The 17,032-nt window shown below is 41.8% G+C and overlaps 1 protein-coding gene across 1 annotated transcript; it reads left to right on the forward strand.

The window, feature by feature from the left end:
* Window positions 1–13,241: 13,241 nt before the first annotated feature.
* RPL34 (ribosomal protein L34) lies at window positions 13,242–16,761 on the forward strand. Its single transcript, XM_056489410.1, has 5 exons — window positions 13,242–13,341; window positions 13,911–13,984; window positions 14,081–14,180; window positions 14,920–15,023; window positions 16,635–16,761. The coding sequence occupies exons 2-5, from the start codon at window positions 13,920–13,922 to the stop codon at window positions 16,717–16,719; spliced, it is 354 nt and encodes a 117-aa protein (XP_056345385.1). The 5' UTR covers window positions 13,242–13,341; window positions 13,911–13,919; the 3' UTR covers window positions 16,720–16,761.
* Window positions 16,762–17,032: the final 271 nt, after the last annotated feature.

Here is a 17,032-nt window from a genome sequence, read left to right on the forward strand (position 1 = left end):
TCCTTTAGTATAAACCTAAGCCCCCTGAATGGGGAGCTGGGATCTTAAAAAACAAAGCCCTCTGCTCCTGGAGCTCTTATGGCATTTCATAAAAGCAATAATCCATCTTTCACCAAGCAAGGATTCTCTCCCACAGACCATCTATGTGGTTTCCATCTGCACATTAATTGGAAACTGCTTGGGGTAAAAAAGTATTTATGTGTTTGGAATTGCAGCTGTTCCCATGCTCTGGCAAGGTGCAAGGGAGCTCTTTTCCCACAGCCCAGCCCTCCAAGGAGAAACCACAAGCTGACTGCAGACCTGGAGCTCTGAAACTGGGGTATTTGGGTGGTATCAGCTGGGCTGAGGTGGAGCCATCTGCCAGCACTCTCCACAAGGAGCAGTGTGCCTGTGTTCTCTTGCAAAGGACTTTCTGCTGAGTACACTCCTGCCTGCAAGTCCTCTGCAGTGTCTCCTTCTCTCTGCCTGCTGTGGTTGAAGGAACATGTATTTTGAATTGTTTCTGCCAGGTAAACATCTTGAATGCCCCCAGAATTGATGCTGACCTCCTTCAGGCATTAAGTCTAGAAACACCTGTGAGAAATCTAAAAATACAGATGAGAAGCCTCAGCACAAAAATTAAGCTGAAAAGCATCAGAGGTTGAGTAGACAGAGCATTTCTGTCTTACTCAGACCCTCTCTGGAAACTGGGATTTGCCCATACAGAAAAATACAAGGACCCTGAAGAAGAGAAATCATAACAGGTAGATAAACTTTGCATTGGTCTTACCAGGAATGGTCCATTCAATCAATTTATCAAAGCAGCTTTTTCCACGTGCAAGGGCTCACAGCTTTGGCAACATTCATCCTCAAGGAGCACTCACAGAGAAGATCTAAGGAACATTTTACTCAAAAACTGTTGTGGCATCTCCTCACTTAGGAAATTATAGGCACAAGAAGCTGGAGAAGGGGCCTAGATGGACTGTATCCTAACTGGAAAACTGTTTTGCACACTTGATCTCTGTGCTGATATTCCTTGCAAACTCATCTTTGGGATCTGTAAAAAAAACAAAATCCCCAACATTTATAAAACATCAGAGCAAGTTCACCCACGACATGAGAAACATTCCATGGATATTATTTTAGTGATCCAGATGTGATCTACTGCAGCTTAGTAACCAGAAAGATTTTTATGCTGCTCTGAGATAAAATTTTTCTCAGGTCTGAAATCAGAGGGATTGACTGATAGTCTCTCTACATCAAATAAATAATGTGAAGAGCCAAATGGAGTATTTATTTTTATGATTAAACTAGTCAGCAGGCTAGTTTTAATATAACGTAAATGCAGGTTTTATGGAAGAGATAGTACATAGCTAAATGCTATGCACCAGTTTTTCATTGCTACAGGGATTTCACTGCAATGTACTTAAAGCCCTATCCTATGTTTCAGCAGGGCTGAAAGCCTGCTAGTGCTTTGAAATGATGAAAGCAAATGAAATTTAATAGCAAACAAAAAAAGTCCCGACTTGATCAGTGATGATGAGAGAATTCCAACTGGGTCCGCTTGGGAGCAATGATCAAGAATTAAGGTCTTGATTTTATTTAAGCTAACAAATGAAGCTTCTTTATTCTACTTAAATGGGATAAGAAAAGCCCTATTAAAGGGAGCTAACATTTGTACTAATCTACAATCCACATCCCTATTGGGCCCAGTAGGAGAAAAAAGGAAAGACTTCTAAGAATGTTTAACAAAACCCAGAGAAAATGAGAAAAGCAAGAGATAACTCTAAAATGTGCAAATTTGTTTCAGTGGAATAAGAAAAAAAGTCTGTTTTCATAACTGAGGAAGAGGCAGGACCATGAGATGAGGTGCAGCTCTCATCTTTTGCACTCCAACCTCTGGATTTTACAGTCTGCAGGCTGATGGCAGAGGGACTCTTACCAGGAGTATGAAGGCAGCCTGGGGCTCAGGGTTTTTCAGGGTTTTGCCCTTTTCCCTTTTTTCCCCCCCTTTTCTTTTTCTTTTTTTCTTTTTTTTTCTTTTTTTTTTTTTTTGTTTTTTGGTTTTGATGGAGGATTTGATCCCCTCAGGCACCTGCCTTACCAGGATTACTTGCATTTCTGGCATGACTGATCTTAGCAGGTGGCTCTGTGAGGGCAGTGTGCCCATTCCTGGGCAAGCCAAAATATTGGCCCTCTCTGCTGTCACTTTGGCAGCCTTTAATGTATGCTCATCTCCATATAAGTATTGCTTAGGCTCCAAATTTGGCCAGTTGTGAGATTACTGTACCATCTGTAATCTGTATGCTCTCCTGAATCTCTGGCTGCTCGCTGGCTAAGGGGATCTTTCAGCACTCCTGCTCTGTGTCCTCCATGTCCATGTGCTCCTGGTGCCACCATTCAGTGTCACTGACTTGACTCTAGCTGACAGGGAGAGCAATAGCCGTGGAGAAGTGTCAGCATCCCTGGCTGCCAACATGTGGAAGCAACCTGAATGCATGCCCAGGACTCCTTGGGAATTAAGATGTGCCTTCTAAATCTTGCAGCTGTCTCTGCACAGCCCTGGTGACCTATGCTGGCTGGATTAGTGACAGACTAATGCTGTGAGGACATTTTCACAGGGCTGGTGGACTAATCCCTCAGCAGGGAAAGAGAGAGAGGAATAGCACGAGCGAGATAAGAGAGACGATCCCTTGGCAAATGTGTAGCTGTAAGTTTGGAAAGAACCATTGCTATGAGAATTGAGGACAACATGCCCTCATTAGTCTAAGACACAGAAAAGATGGGGGATGGCATGGAGTGTGCAGGGAAGAAGGACAAAACTTGGCCTTATTGTAGAATTACAGAAAACAATAGTTGAACTAGAGTCTTACTTTAGCCTTTTTTCATACGGACGAAGCCCACCTGTGAATTATAACCAAAATACAATTTTGCCCTCACCTCAAGTCAGTGTTTAAATGCAAGTGATGAAGAAGAACCCTCAGTAGAACCCTGAGCTCATTTAGAAGAGAAGGCTCAAGGGGAATCTTACCAATCTGTAGAAATACCAAGTGAGGGAGAATAAAGAACACAAAACCTGAAATACAAGTATGGAAATATGGGAAATCCAATTTATACTTAAAATAAAACATATTTACTATGAAAGTGGTTAGCAACAGGTTGCTCAGAGAGGTTGTGGAGTCACCATCTCTGGAGGTATTCCAAACCCAACTCCATGTGGCTTTTTTCAAAGTGCTCCAGCTACCCTGCTTTGAGCAAAGGGATTGGACTCGATGGGCTCCAGAGAACCCTTCCAGCCCTTTTTCCCTTTAAATTCAATCTCATGGATTCAAATTGCACCCTCTTGACGAGATCAGTGCAGTTTTTAAACTCCTGCTCAGCAAACACATGTGAGACATCCCATGGAGATGCATGTTTTTACATAGAGTTTACAAATCCTCCATGACTTACGCTTTCAGGTGAACATTTGCCCCGAAAATTGCAAGCTATAAAGTGCTTTCTGACTTGCTGTTAATGATTGCATTGAACAGAGCAGCAATGACTTCAAGGCTAAAATGGGGGGGTTCTTTCCATGAGCCTCAGAACCCCCAGCTGCTGCACACAAACCCCATTTCTACAGAACTGTGACCCAGAATAATGAAGTAATTTATCCAGGCTAAAATGGGTCAGAGCTTTGACAGTGATTTCAGTGAAAGTGTGATGAGGTCCTTTGGGTTTGGCTATATTTTTCAAAGAACCAAACCTGATTCCTAATACAAGAAAGCATGCCCAAGTTACACTGCTCTATATTTTAAATAGAACTTCCTTTTAATAACCTAGATTTAAAGTGTTTTACAATATATTTATTATCTCATACTGTGATATTTTGTAACTTAGATTTTCAGCTAACGAGTAGCTCATCTAATGAAAATAATGATTTTTTCATGCTGTACTACATGGAAACTTAAAGTATCTCAATTAAACAAACCACCTCATTAGTGTGCCTTGATAACATAGTTGAGTTTTCTTTGATATGGTCAGAAATATCTAGCATGCTTTTGGGATGCAATCACACTCTCCAATAAACTTGTTGCTAAAGACAGCTGCCTAGCACCATGTATTTCTTGAGCAGTCAAATGACCTAGTTTAGAAGTGTTTGAAGCCATTTTATACTCTGGAAGGAGAACAAATTAACCTTGTTTAACAATTAGTTTTCAATTTGTGTTCCAGCACTCTTCCACACTCTACCATCTCCAGAGCAGTAGCATGGCTTTATTTCATCCTTCCTGTTACATATCCTATATACTTAATGCTACAGCTTTGGGAAGCACCTCTCATCTGCTGCATGGACCCTGGGAGGGGAGAGTGTCATTGCACTCAAAATGCATTTGAAGCCACAAGTCTTGTTATCAGGTTTTTTGTACTTTATGAAGAACTAAAAGAAAATCATGGCCATTTTACATTTCACTTAGATTTATTTTGCCTGTTCCTTTGAAAGGCTTGTTCAAATGAATATTGCCAAGATAGCAGAGAACTCTGCAGCAAAAACCCAGCTTTTGGTTGAGACACTACCAAACTGATCTTTACTGCAGAAGATTTCTGTGGCTGCAGCTAATTCTCTTTGGGATGTGGGGTCAGACCTGTGGCTATAAATCAGCTTATCTCTGTTCAGGAAGCTGGTTTTTATCAGATGAATATCTGGATTCACATTCCCATAGTTTCTCTGAGAATGACCATTTCTGGGTAATATTTTTTCTATAAGCCTAGTGTACATTAAAGTTACAGTGAGTTGCTGTCATTTAGGCTCTTCCCTTGAAAAATTTCGTTCAGATTTGGATCTCATTATAGGCAAAATGATTTGCAGAAAATATCTCTGATTATTGAAAGTAATTAGCTACCCTCATCAGCTGCAGTAAACCATACATTTAACACTAGGTAGATTCACCATCTCTAAGTATTCACTATAAAGGAAAAACAGATGAAAGGCATTTAGTCCATATGCCAGCTCACCTGTACTAACCTTTTCTTCCCTCTACTCTTTTGTCAGTTCTTTCAAATAAGACTTTAGTGTGGCTTTTTATCACTGTGAAAGCCACATTAAGCAACAAACAAGCAAGCTTTTCACACACAAAAATTTAACTGGTGCAGTGTTACATTCAGGAAGCTACACGGTATCTCCCCATCTGCATTCTTTCTCCCTCAGCAGAAAAACTAAACTGGACCTTGTTAGTTTTCTACTCAAGTTAATTTTGATGCCCTCTGTTCTCAGCAGATAAGGTTTTCATCCTGTTGCAAAGAAATATTTACATCCAACATGCAAGCTCTCATCCACCTTTGCCTGCCTGTTACAAACCCTAAATTCTAAGATTAATGTAAGTTGGCAGCGTCCCTTTAATCAAAATTTAATGCTTGTCTTCAATCTCCTCAAAGCACTTTAAATCTAGCAGCTTTAGAAGGGAGAGAATCATTAGTACTGCCATCCTCCTCTTCCCAGCAAGCAAGAGGTTTGACCATGGGGTGTTACAAAAATGGGGATGTTGTGCTGCCCTCCACAGAGCCCCATTTGGGATCAGCCTGTCCAACTTCTGCTCTTTTTGCTGCTCACAGTGAAGAGGGCGTAGAGCAACCAACAAATCTGCTCAAGTATAAGATTTCCTTCAGAAGTTTGGAGCAGCACAGTGTCACATCTTGTGTTCCATCAGTGTGATGCTTTATAATTTAATATGCTCCACTGTTTGCTTCTCAAACCATTTCCCTTCAAACAAGGTGAATTTGCATTATTTCTTTGTTACAAAGCTTCACAAATACAGAGGTATATGGTTACCTCTAGGCCTTAATTGTTTCCTGTTGAATGCCAAAAAAAGTTTATCTGGACTGATACATAACGTGTCCCTAATTATTAATGTACAGTTTAGGTTATACCTAGCAAGGAATATCCAAAGCCCCATGTGCACCTATTTCCTTGCTTGCCTTCTCTCTGTTTCTCTCTGCTTTGCATCTAAGGTGTGTAGAATTGTGCTGGGCTTTTACCTTCAGAGAATTGGTTCAATCTGGCTTATGCTGTAAGCAAAATTGAGTTGCAGAAGACCATTCTAATTATTGGAAGTATTTGCCTAATCTTTAGCCTATTATAGCCTGATCATTATCATTTACAGTATGTTACAGTTTTAGCTTTTAAAATATATTCACAGCTGGGCAGTACCTTGATAGCTCCTGCAGCGAAATCTGATGTGAGGGGAGTGTCTGCTGCACACAATAAATACAGTGTGACAGTCTAAAGGGCAGGAGACTTGGTCCAGTGAATATGCAGTAGATCATCCTTTGAAGGTGAATAATTTTACATGTAGCTAGCTATACAGAACATGTATCCAAAGGGATTATTACCTTTATGCCTTCTTGAAGAATGAAGGAATTTTTGGAGAAGTAGGGTAAGGAGACACTGGGAGAAGACAGGAGGCAGGTCATTCATAGACTTAGAGCAAAGATATGGATACACTTAACTGAAGAGGGAAGGAATGATGCTTTCTTCTCTCTTCATATGATGAAAATAAAAAGTGATCAGGATAGATTTTTGTTATCCTCTGGGCATTAAAAGCTTAAATGCAAAATGCATGACTTATTATATCTAGCCAAATCTTAGGGGTAAATAGGCAGTATGGGGAATTAGTTGTTGTTAATTGGACTTCTGAGCTGAATTCCCAGGGTGCTGCACTGCCAGCATATCCCTTTTGTTTTCATATTGAAATAGGGAGAAGGCAGTTCTACGATGGATTCATTCCACTATAGAACAGCAGAGCACTCTAAATCATCTTCTTCAAAATAAGCTGCATTTGTTGAATGTAAATATTTTAGGGTTAATTTCTGCATGTACTGTAAAAGGTATTTGCTTCTCCATTGAGCATTTTGAAACTGTAAAGTAAATCTTTAAGTAGCATAAATTGCCTAATTGTTCTGTGATATTTGAAGATATGATTTGCTGTTCCTCAAGCTATAGTTTGTGGATCACATTTTCTATGTAGTTTGGGGGCAGTCAGTTCTGCTGCTAGTGAGCTGAACTCTTCAGAATCCCATGGTAGTGAGTGTGCTTTCAATGATACTAACAAAATGTGCAATCTCAAAAATTGTATTTCATATTCTTTTATCAACATTATACATAGTGTTCCTTCTTTAAAAAGCTTTAACAATAATCACAGAAAAAGCCCCAAAATCCAAAGATCTCTCACAGATTCAGGAGACCCAGAAAAAATAGTCATTCCATAGGCTTTTGTTCTAGCAGCCAGTCCAGTCTCACATGCTGAAAAATAATTGATAAAGTACAAATCCCCAGAGCCAAGGAGAGGCCACAGGTCACACCCCTCCTTTAGCAGCCTGTTGTAGCTGATCCTCCTTGCACAGCTAATTTTCACTGGAATAATTCAAAAGATAACTGATAAAAACAGGCTTCTCTCACATGTTCAACTTGGTAAAACATCATGAGGAAATGTTCCTAGTGTTCCTGAAGTGCTCAGAAAAAAAAATATAGGGAGATGTTTATATGAATTCTAAGCTTCTCAGAGAACTTAGGCAGCAAAACCTTCCTGTACTGTCAATGTATCTTTAAATCATTAAGACAAATACAATTTTTTAAAGGTATACTGATGCAAGATTGACCTTTCTTCATTCTTTATCTCTCCCCTCATCCCTGTATGGTCAGCATTTGCTGTGGTAGGTAGCCCTGCATGTTTTAAAGAACAAAGCAACAGAAAAATGTCCAAAATTCCAGATCCCTCTGACACTTGCTCACTTAGCAGTTTGATCTCAGTCAATTCAAGTGAGTTTTATAGTTTACTAGACTTGAAATTGAGTCTCTCCTATACCTTTCTCACCTGTTTATGGGATCCATGTCAATTTATGACGGATGGTTTAGAACAATTTCCTGTGGAAAGGGGCAGCTTCACCTAGTATTTGGTGTTCACTACTTTTCCAAAACTTGCACAGATAAAGAACTGTACTTTAATTCTCTTTGCAGAGTCCCTGAGATTTTATTAAATAGTAGCATCAATTATGTTTATTTAAAAATTGGGAAAGCTAGATTTAAACCAATTAGGACTAGTATTTAGGGAACTAGATTGTTGAGGTATTTGGGAGGTAACCTTGGTATGACTTGTAGACATTACATTAAAGCTACCCAAAATCATGATCATCACCACCAGTGCCCATATAGCTGATTACACTGTCCTTAATTAAGTGATTGACCCAAGTCTGCCTCAGGAAATTCTGGCAGGGAGAGTGCCTTGCCCCTTTGGTCCTGGGCACAGGGAACAGCCTCCCTCTAAGTGAGGGAAAATTTGGCCATGCCCCTCGCCTTGGGTGGCTGCTGGGGGGGAAGGAGCAGTGTGAGGTGATGATCCCAAGCAGCTCTGGAGACATTTCTGGTGGGAGTCTTCTCGGAGATGTGAGACACCGCAGTGCACATTGCTGGGGAAGGATTGCCTCTATGTGCTTGATGCCTGGGTGGTCTGAAGTCTTAGATGTGAGAAGCAGACAAGGTTTAGCTTCATTTGGTACCAAGGGTGAACTGCAGTTTTCTCAACCTGGAAGAGCTGTGCAGAGCCCTTTTATTTTCCTGTTGCTCTGTGTGGAAGATGCATGGCCCAGCCTATCACGGCTGCACCAGGAGAACCAACAGGGGGGATGCTGTAGGCCAGGGACCCTGACTGCAGCTTGGGGGCTGATGAAAAGCAAACGTGAGCTGTCACCATGAAGAATTCACATCTCAGCTGCTTGTGCTGCCCACAGGCTCAGTACCCTGCTCTGTCTTAAACAGTTTCCACAGGGGAGGGGGAGTGCACACAAAGCCTGTTTAATTAGCTGTTGTGTAGGAAGGATGAACTCTATCCCAAGTGAGATGGAGGATTGCATGTCTCCTCCAGATGGTGAAAGTATTTTTCTTTAAGGTAGGAGAAAATAAGCAGGTGTGAGTATGGGGCCTACCTGTATTGGTTTTAATCAGTAATTTTAAGTAAACTCAATGTTCTCATCAGAAAAGGGGAAAAATAAACAGCTGAGCACTGCGATTCATTTACACTTCAAATATACTTTGAGTTGGTTATTCCTCAATTAATCAAATATCTGGTGTATCCCTAAAGTAGTATAAAGTGACACGCTGTGTGAAATCAATTTTCCCTTCCAAAATCATTAAATTCAGTAGCCTGTGACTACATCCCTGCTAATTCTAGTACCGGTCCTTTCATCCTCCATTAACTTTGGCACGCCTAACAGGCTGTCAAAAATAATTTCCCAGAACGTAAATAATTCAGAAATTAAAAATTAATAAATAATAACAGAGAGCTACTGGGAGATAGACTGGGTCAATTAGTCAGCTCTGCATTCTGTTTCTTCGCAGCAGGGGGGCAGCCACATTCGTTACTAGAATCTTTCCTCCGATTCCTAGGTCTGATTTACGGCTCTTCATTACTGGATCCAGTCAGACACAATTACCTCCATCACTATCTCAGTTCCTAACTTCAAAGAAACACACATTTTCTTGTCTGCTTTTTTTCTCCTTGCAGCAGCCTCAGCTTGACGTCCCTGGAATTTCTTCCACGCGGACTAATTAATAAGACTTTGACTTATCATATTCACTTCTCTTCTTTGATGTCCTACCTTAGTCAATCATCCTATTTAATTAGAATTTCAATGATAACTTTACTTATCTCGTGGCTAGATGTAAATTAAAATAACGGGATTTTAATTCTCTTTCTTACAGGGTTATGACATTTCTGACAGAAAAAGTTTCAACCCAAATACGATATTATGTACTTCCTATGCTAGGACTGCATTCCACTAAATTGTTTTTCCCTTTGCTACAAAATAATTTTGCTTGTTTAACAAGCTCCACTGAAATGGAAATGAACTACAGCTTCTCATAACGTAATTTGCACAGGTCTGTGTTGTGGAAGGTTATGTTGATAGAAATTAGTATAATCACATTGTGACACATGCCACATAGTTAACGTGGAAAGGGAATGAGATTTTAAAGAAAAAAATTAGCTCTAGAGAGGCAGTGGAGCCGTGGACCTCTTCTTTCTCCCCTTTCCAATAGTAGCTAATACTTCTCCAAGGTTTCTTGTTTCCTTTCCACATTTATGGACCTAAGCTTGTTGTTTGTATCCAAGCAGCACCTAAGGCTGAATTCAGACTTCAATGAAACATTTCTAAAACACGTATTCATCCACTGTTCACAGAAATGGTATCGTGCCTGTGACTTAACAGGAGCAGCACACCTCTCAGCCATCATATCTTTTGCTCTCTGCAGCACCCAGTATGTGCTTGCCCACAGGCTCCCTTTCCTTCCCACGCCTCTTGGAATTTACCAGTCTAGACTGGTACAACAGCAAGGGAATATGAGAGCGAAAACATATCTCATTTTTTAATTGAAGCTTATTGTGGAGAAAAGCCCTAGAGGGATCTATGAAGAGAAGTTAATGGGGCAGTGGAATCCTCCTGGGGCCTGGTAGTCTCCTGGAAGTGGTACAGAAGTGTGAGGAAAGTATACGGGGATCCAGCCAGGCTTATCAAGCCTTATGCCTTTAGGAACTCTCACTCTTACTCTGTTGGAACTTTCCACGTGACCAAGCAAATTGTCATACACACAGATAAGGGCTTAAAAAGAGAGATTAAGAGAGGACCATGTGGAAAAGAAAGAAAAGTCAGTTAACATACTAAGAATTGGTTTTAAACTGTGAACCAAGTGTTCTTGTGATGTGATGCATTAAGAGGAATATGGTGACAACCTGCTGGCTGGTGCAGGATATATTCCATTACTAAATTGCTATCAGAGATGATTATCTTTCCAATTGGATCTGGTGGGAAAGAGGTTTATAGTTTTGCACTAGCACGTATACCCTGGAAGCTGGCCTCCAGTTTTCTCAATGAAAAAAGCCCCTATCTTCAGGTGTTATGCTTCCACTGACATCCTAGAACGGAAAAAATGGATTTTATAGGATGCCACTGTTCCTTTTCCATATTGTTGGGCTGTGCATTTGCTAATCCATCCCCTTTGTTGCATTCAAAGGAAAAAGAAAATGCAGAAAGAGTTAATGAGACATGTTGGATGTGGAAAATGACTTCTCCCAAAAGAGATGTTTTGGTCCTCTGAAGAGGTAGGAGTAGCAAAGAACATGAATCACTTGACTAATCTGTACAAAATGGGCTTAGTGAGCTTCTGCTTCAAATCTTATCCCCATATTAGATAGCATTAAACCAGTTGTCATTAAGCTAACATTTTCAGATGCTCTGGTGAGCCATTTGCCCTGTTCCTCTTAAAAAAAGAACTGAAAATGCTTGAAAAACTAGGCCAGTACATGAGCAGAAGCAAACGGTTGGAATTTAATTGGCAGTTCCTAAAACTTACACTGGTTGAGTTTAGAGCCTAAATGGGGTAAGTTCAAAAATGTATCAATAATAGTATTGTCAATAATAAAATACTTACCTGTTGCACTGAAAACATCTAAACTATTCTATCATAATTTAATGGTGTTTTTCTTTAACAATTGGATTCTGTTACACTTTTATATTTAGGCATGATTATTTAATCTAATTTAATTGGCTTTCTTATTCCCCTCAGGGTTCTGGGCCTAGAAAGTTCATGTTAAATACTCTAATTGCTCTGAAATTTACTTGTCTTCTAAAATATGCTCCTACTTTAAATATACCCTAAAATCTAGTTCATACATATTTTCTCTTCTTTCATGAATCAAAAAATAATTCTGGTGTCCATGATTTGCACTTAAAAAGAGTCAATAATTAACCAAAATAATAATTATAGATCGAAAACAGGAAGGATGCAGTACAACAGAGATACAAACACATAAATAAGGCCAGGAGCACACATCAAAGCTTTCTGGGCACCTGCTAATCTCCAAAAGCAGAGCTGAAGCCACTAACGATGGCAGCAGCAGCACTGTGTGCTTAATGTGTGGGTCCCTGAGTATCACTGTGGAACAGTGCTCAGGTCAGTGAAGCAAAAGAGCATTTGAGGGCTCACAGACAGGGGGCCCAACCCCATCCTTCTTGCAGATGGTGGTTTCCCATTGATGCTCTATGAAGACTTTGACTATGCAAGTCAGCACCAATTATGGCAGCAGCCACTAGGCATCCACACATACCGTGAGAAGGAGGGAATGGACTTGGTGTGGAAGCAGGAGCACCATCACTGCCACCAGAGGCTGGGGAGCACAAGTTATGGAAACGTGCTTTAAAATCTTTTGGTCTTCCATGTGTCAGAGCCAGGTGCTGGGGTGGGATCCAGATCCACTAGTAAGGTCATGTATGGGTAGCAGAGGCTGGAAGCTGATTTCAGAACACACAGGCAGCTCTGCTTGTCAACATGCTCCTCAGCCTGGCAGGGACCCGGGGGTGTGGGATGGAGCTGAGACAAGCACTGGGAGAAGTGTAGTCCAGGGAGTGTTTCTCCTTTCCTTCCTATCAATACAGTGTTTAATGGAAAGGCGAGGGGCTGCCAGAGGTGCCTTCTGTGCATTTAGATTTTAATATGGCAGATCTGGCACCACTGGAATGCTGTTTCTGGCTACTGACAAGCTCTTGCTATTTCCTTCCTTTCTTTTCTCAGGGGTCTACCAGAGACTATTAAAGAGATTTCATAGAACATTCTGAGTTCAAAGGGACCCACAAGGATCATTGAGTCCAACCCTTAAGAGAATGGCCCATACAGGGATTGAGCCAACAACCTTGGTGTTGTTAGCACTGTGCTCACACCGAGATAATCCCAAAAGTCAGAAAATGTGACCCAGCTCAGGACACTTGGAGGATGCTGATGGATGAACACGGGTAGGATGTATTAAGGGAGAGCTCCACTAGCTGTATCCTTCTTTCCCTACACTTTTACACCTGTGGCCTGGAAATGGGAAGTTGAGGCAGAGAAAGTTTATAACTTGACGCTCCTGCATGAGCACCTGCCCCAGAGCACATGGCACAGTGAGAACAGCAAGGAGGTGTCAGGCACATGTGGGCATGGTGTAGCTCCCCAGCTACATAATTACCATAATGAAGCACAAACACCTCTTTCTGAGACCAGAAGGCAGTATCTTAGTAAAACAGTTATTCGGTAAAACACACAATAAATAAAACGGGTCCCCCATCACGCCCATTGCTCCTGCTCCCGACCCCGCCGCCGAGAGGCGCCCCGCCCCTCTTCAGCCGTACAACATGGCGCCACCCTGCACCTTCGTGCCGTACAACATGGCGGCGCCCACGCGCCACCCTGCATGGTAGACGGAGCCCAGTGCGCAGGCGCCACTATTTCTTCCGGGCTCCAGCCCGCCGCTATTTCAATGTTGACCCGCGCATTTCCGCTTCCTCTTCCGGGTCCGGCGGCGCCAGGTATGGCGGTGGGGGACCGAGGGCTGTGGGATCCGCCTCCATCCGCGGCCCGGCGGGCGGCGAGCGCCATCCGAGACCCCGAGGGGCTGTGGGGATGGAGCGGCGGCGCTGCTGCTGCCCGCGCGTGGGCTGGGGCGCGGTCAGAGCTGCCCGGCGGACAGGCCGGGCCTCCTCAGGACTCGGCGGTGGGGCTCCCGAGCAGGGCCCGCGTCTCCCGGCGCTGCCAGTGAAGCCTGTGTTGGCTATAAATGAGGTGGCTGCTAAAGCTTTAAGCAGTTCCTTAGGAGAGCGTGACATAATCCAGGCAAGACTAGGATGTTTGAACAGTGTTCGAGTTAGTTCGGGTGGATTTTCACTGCGGATCGCATCGTGCCCGCTGTCACGCGTTTTGTTGTTCTCTAATATAGTTGCCTTGGCTGCCGCTGATCAGGAAAGGCTTTAGTTTTATTTATATCGAATCGGCAGCTGCTGTTTCACATCTGGCTCAGTACGGGTGATCCTGTGAGATGTGAACTTCCGTGTGGACGTCGAGCTCTTAACTAGTGCCGCTTTGATTTTAACTTTTTTAGGAGTGAAAAATGGTGCAGCGCCTGACATACCGCCGTAGGTTGTCCTACAACACAGCTTCCAACAAGACCAGACTGTAAGTAAGGCAGTTTGTGAGAAAACTTCTGTTGTAAATAGATGATGGTTCAGTTTTGGTTGGTATGTAAACTGAGTGTTTTTCTGCTGTGCTCAGGTCCCGAACACCCGGGAACAGGATTGTTTACCTTTACACCAAGAAAGTGGGAAAGGCCCCCAAGTCAGCATGTGGTATTTGCCCAGGAAGACTTCGTGGTGTAAGTATGATCATAAACAGCTAAGGATGTCTCTGCTGCAGCGTTTTTTCAGTACAAAGAACCTTTCCAAGTATACAGTGGGCTTTTATTTACCGGTTCTTGTTGAAATAACTTTTTTCTTTAAAATATTCAAATTAAATATTGTAAAGTTTACTGGCAAAATAAGCTTTGGAAGCTCAATTTTAAATGCTCTTGGTTTGTATTATTATTAATTATAAACTCTTGTTTTAGAAAGTCTGAGTTTTTTAAAGCTAGGCAGGACACTTCTATAGCATATTTAAAAACATAAATTGGGTGTATTAGGCTTGCAGAAAAAAATAGTGAGCAGAGTTTAGAAATGTCTCATATTTAGAAAAAAGGAATTAATGTTCTTAACATCATTTTCTTCAGAATGTTTTCTTGAAGTAACACTGTTGTTTTTAACAGTTATGGGAATGCTTGAGTAATGTTGATCTTTGAGCAATTTCTATCTTTTTAAAAAACAGTCTTTTATAACCAATTTTTAAATGAACCTTCTTGGTGAACCCCTGTGGTGGAATGAAAAGATCAGTTTAGGAATGCTGAAGTGGCACATGCAGTGAGCTGCGACCTCTATCACTTTTTAGCATCTTGAGTAGTAAACTTCAGGTCTTGCTGCTTTTTTATTTTTTTTAAACTGTGAAAATAATGTTGGTTTTTATGTGACAGATACACAAAATTGCTATCCTGTGACACACTGTTTTTTTTTTGCTGTCTGCAGGTCCGTGCTGTGCGCCCCAAAGTTCTGATGAGGCTGTCAAAAACGAAGAAGCACGTTAGCAGAGCCTATGGTGGTTCCATGTGTGCTAAGTGTGTCCGTGACAGGTAACGTACAGAAAGCCTGCTTTATTCCTGAGCTTGACTCTTACAAAAATTTTACATCTCTCTCTGTTGTCATGGCATGGACCCAAATTTTGAAGGCTCTTGTCTGACACTGGTGTAGGGAGATGGAGCATGTGAGTATGGGGCACGTCAAGCAATGATGTGTGTGATTTTTGTCCCTTGGATTTGGAGGAATTCCTGCATGTAGAGCTCCTTTGTGGAGACTTTGTGTTCTTCAGGATTTCTTACTGCACTGTTGCATTGATGCTGAACAGTCTGCTTGGGCTGGATTTTTATCTTTTGTATTGACTACCATACTAAAGGTTACTCTATTCCCTTGTCCTGTTTTGCTTTGTGCAGATTTAATTTAATTTTTCACTTCTTTGTAGTGTTTTGGGATTCAGAGATATTACTTGGTTGTGTGTTAAGCAGCTTTATGTGGTTAACTTTTAAAATGGCCTTTGCTGGGCCTCACTGAATTCAGTTTTATTGTGTAGCAATTGCATATCCTATGCTTCCTTGGCAAGTTTGAGGAAAATCATGACCATGAGTGTATCATCTCTGTGAATGGTAAACAAAGCAGATCTCTGGGGTCAGCAGTCTAGTGCCAGTTTTTCTCATCTGTAGTGCCAGTATTTTTTTTCTTTTTGGCATGGGTAAGTGCTAAGATAATGTAATACATTAGGCACTACTGAAGATGAGCTGCTATGGCTGCAGAGCTGTAGCATAACTTTTCTGTGTTGAGAACCACTTTCTTTCTGAGTGTTTTCCCAAACCCTTCATGAGTTTGATAGGTAGTTTTAAGTGCATGAGGATGTTTTATTCTTACTGTGCCTAAACCAGAAATTACAGACACCTCCTCTCCTGTAATGGTCAGGTTTTCTCCTGCACCTGCTTAGGCATCTTTGACAGGTTTCTGTACTGCAGAAGTAGCCATATCTACCAGATACTTATAGAAGGCATTTTTAGGAGTAGAAGATTCTGTGATACACTTACATTGTTAACTTAGAACCATCAAATAGTCACGTGAGTGCTGGTGCATAGATTGTCCCATCTGCCTGGCAGCCCTGCATGTCTTCCAGAGGTAGTCATATTTGGGCATGGCTTGACCTGCTAGGCTTTTCCCTGTTGATGTGCAAGTAGCTTTAAACCTGACAGGGAAGGTATTCCTGGCTTTGATAACTGGATGCATGTAGTTTTCCTGTAGTTCTGAGGAAGAGAGCTGGCCACGACTCGTCACAGCAATTCTGACTTCAACGGAATTAAATTAATTCTCCAGTTAGGAGTTCTGCTTTCTGCCTTTGAAGTTTGTATGGATGGTAAATTTTCCCATGTTCAGCCATCAATTATTACCTTGCTTGCCTCCAAGCCACTTACCCTAAATTTGCAGGCACCATAGGCTGCCATCCCCAAACTGCTGCTTTCATACAGTTCCACTGTCCCTGTCTTTTGCTCCTGGCAAGAACAGCAGTGGGTTCCCTTTTTATGTAACTGGAACTAATACCACACGTGGAATGAATGTGGGAGATGGCAAAAGTAATTGTAATTTGTCTTATTTTTGTGTTTACACTTTAGTAGATAGACACATATCTTAAAGTAGTTTTTCTTTTCCAGGATCAAGCGAGCTTTTCTTATTGAGGAGCAGAAGATCGTTGTCAAAGTGTTGAAGGCACAAGCACAGAGCCAGAAGTCAAAGTGAATCTATTTGTAGTTTCAGCCCAATAAATGGAATCTCCACTTCTCTTGTGTCCTGTCATTCCGTGTGCGACTCAAAGCTGGTAGGAGCTGCTGCTTGTCACAGGTTGTACAGTGCAGAGCTGGGTTTTGCTGCAACAAAACCTGTAGGTCAGGATGCTCTGTTCAGTGCTGCCTGCTGAAATCAAGCAGCTGGAAGCAAGTCTGGTTAAACAGGACTCCCAGCTCAGGCTCAGTCATTTAGAGGGAATGGAATAACTTTCAGCAGTGCAGGTTTTCTTTCAGCAGCTGTTTATGAAGTCATTGGAAGATTTCAG

This window comes from Oenanthe melanoleuca, chromosome 4 (genome assembly GCF_029582105.1).
Source record: "Oenanthe melanoleuca isolate GR-GAL-2019-014 chromosome 4, OMel1.0, whole genome shotgun sequence".
Classification (NCBI taxonomy): domain Eukaryota; kingdom Metazoa; phylum Chordata; class Aves; order Passeriformes; family Muscicapidae; genus Oenanthe; species Oenanthe melanoleuca.

Bases quoted from the DNA above. Each gene is read 5' to 3' on its own strand.
- RPL34 (XM_056489410.1), top strand. From the start codon at position 13,920: ATGGTGCAGCGCCTGACATACCGCCGTAGGTTGTCCTACAACACAGCT. The intron at 13,985-14,080 runs GTAAGTAAGGCA...TGCTGTGCTCAG, and splicing joins GCTTCCAACAAGACCAGACT to GTCCCGAACACCCGGGAACA. The intron at 15,024-16,634 runs GTAACGTACAGA...TTTCTTTTCCAG, and splicing joins GCTAAGTGTGTCCGTGACAG to GATCAAGCGAGCTTTTCTTA.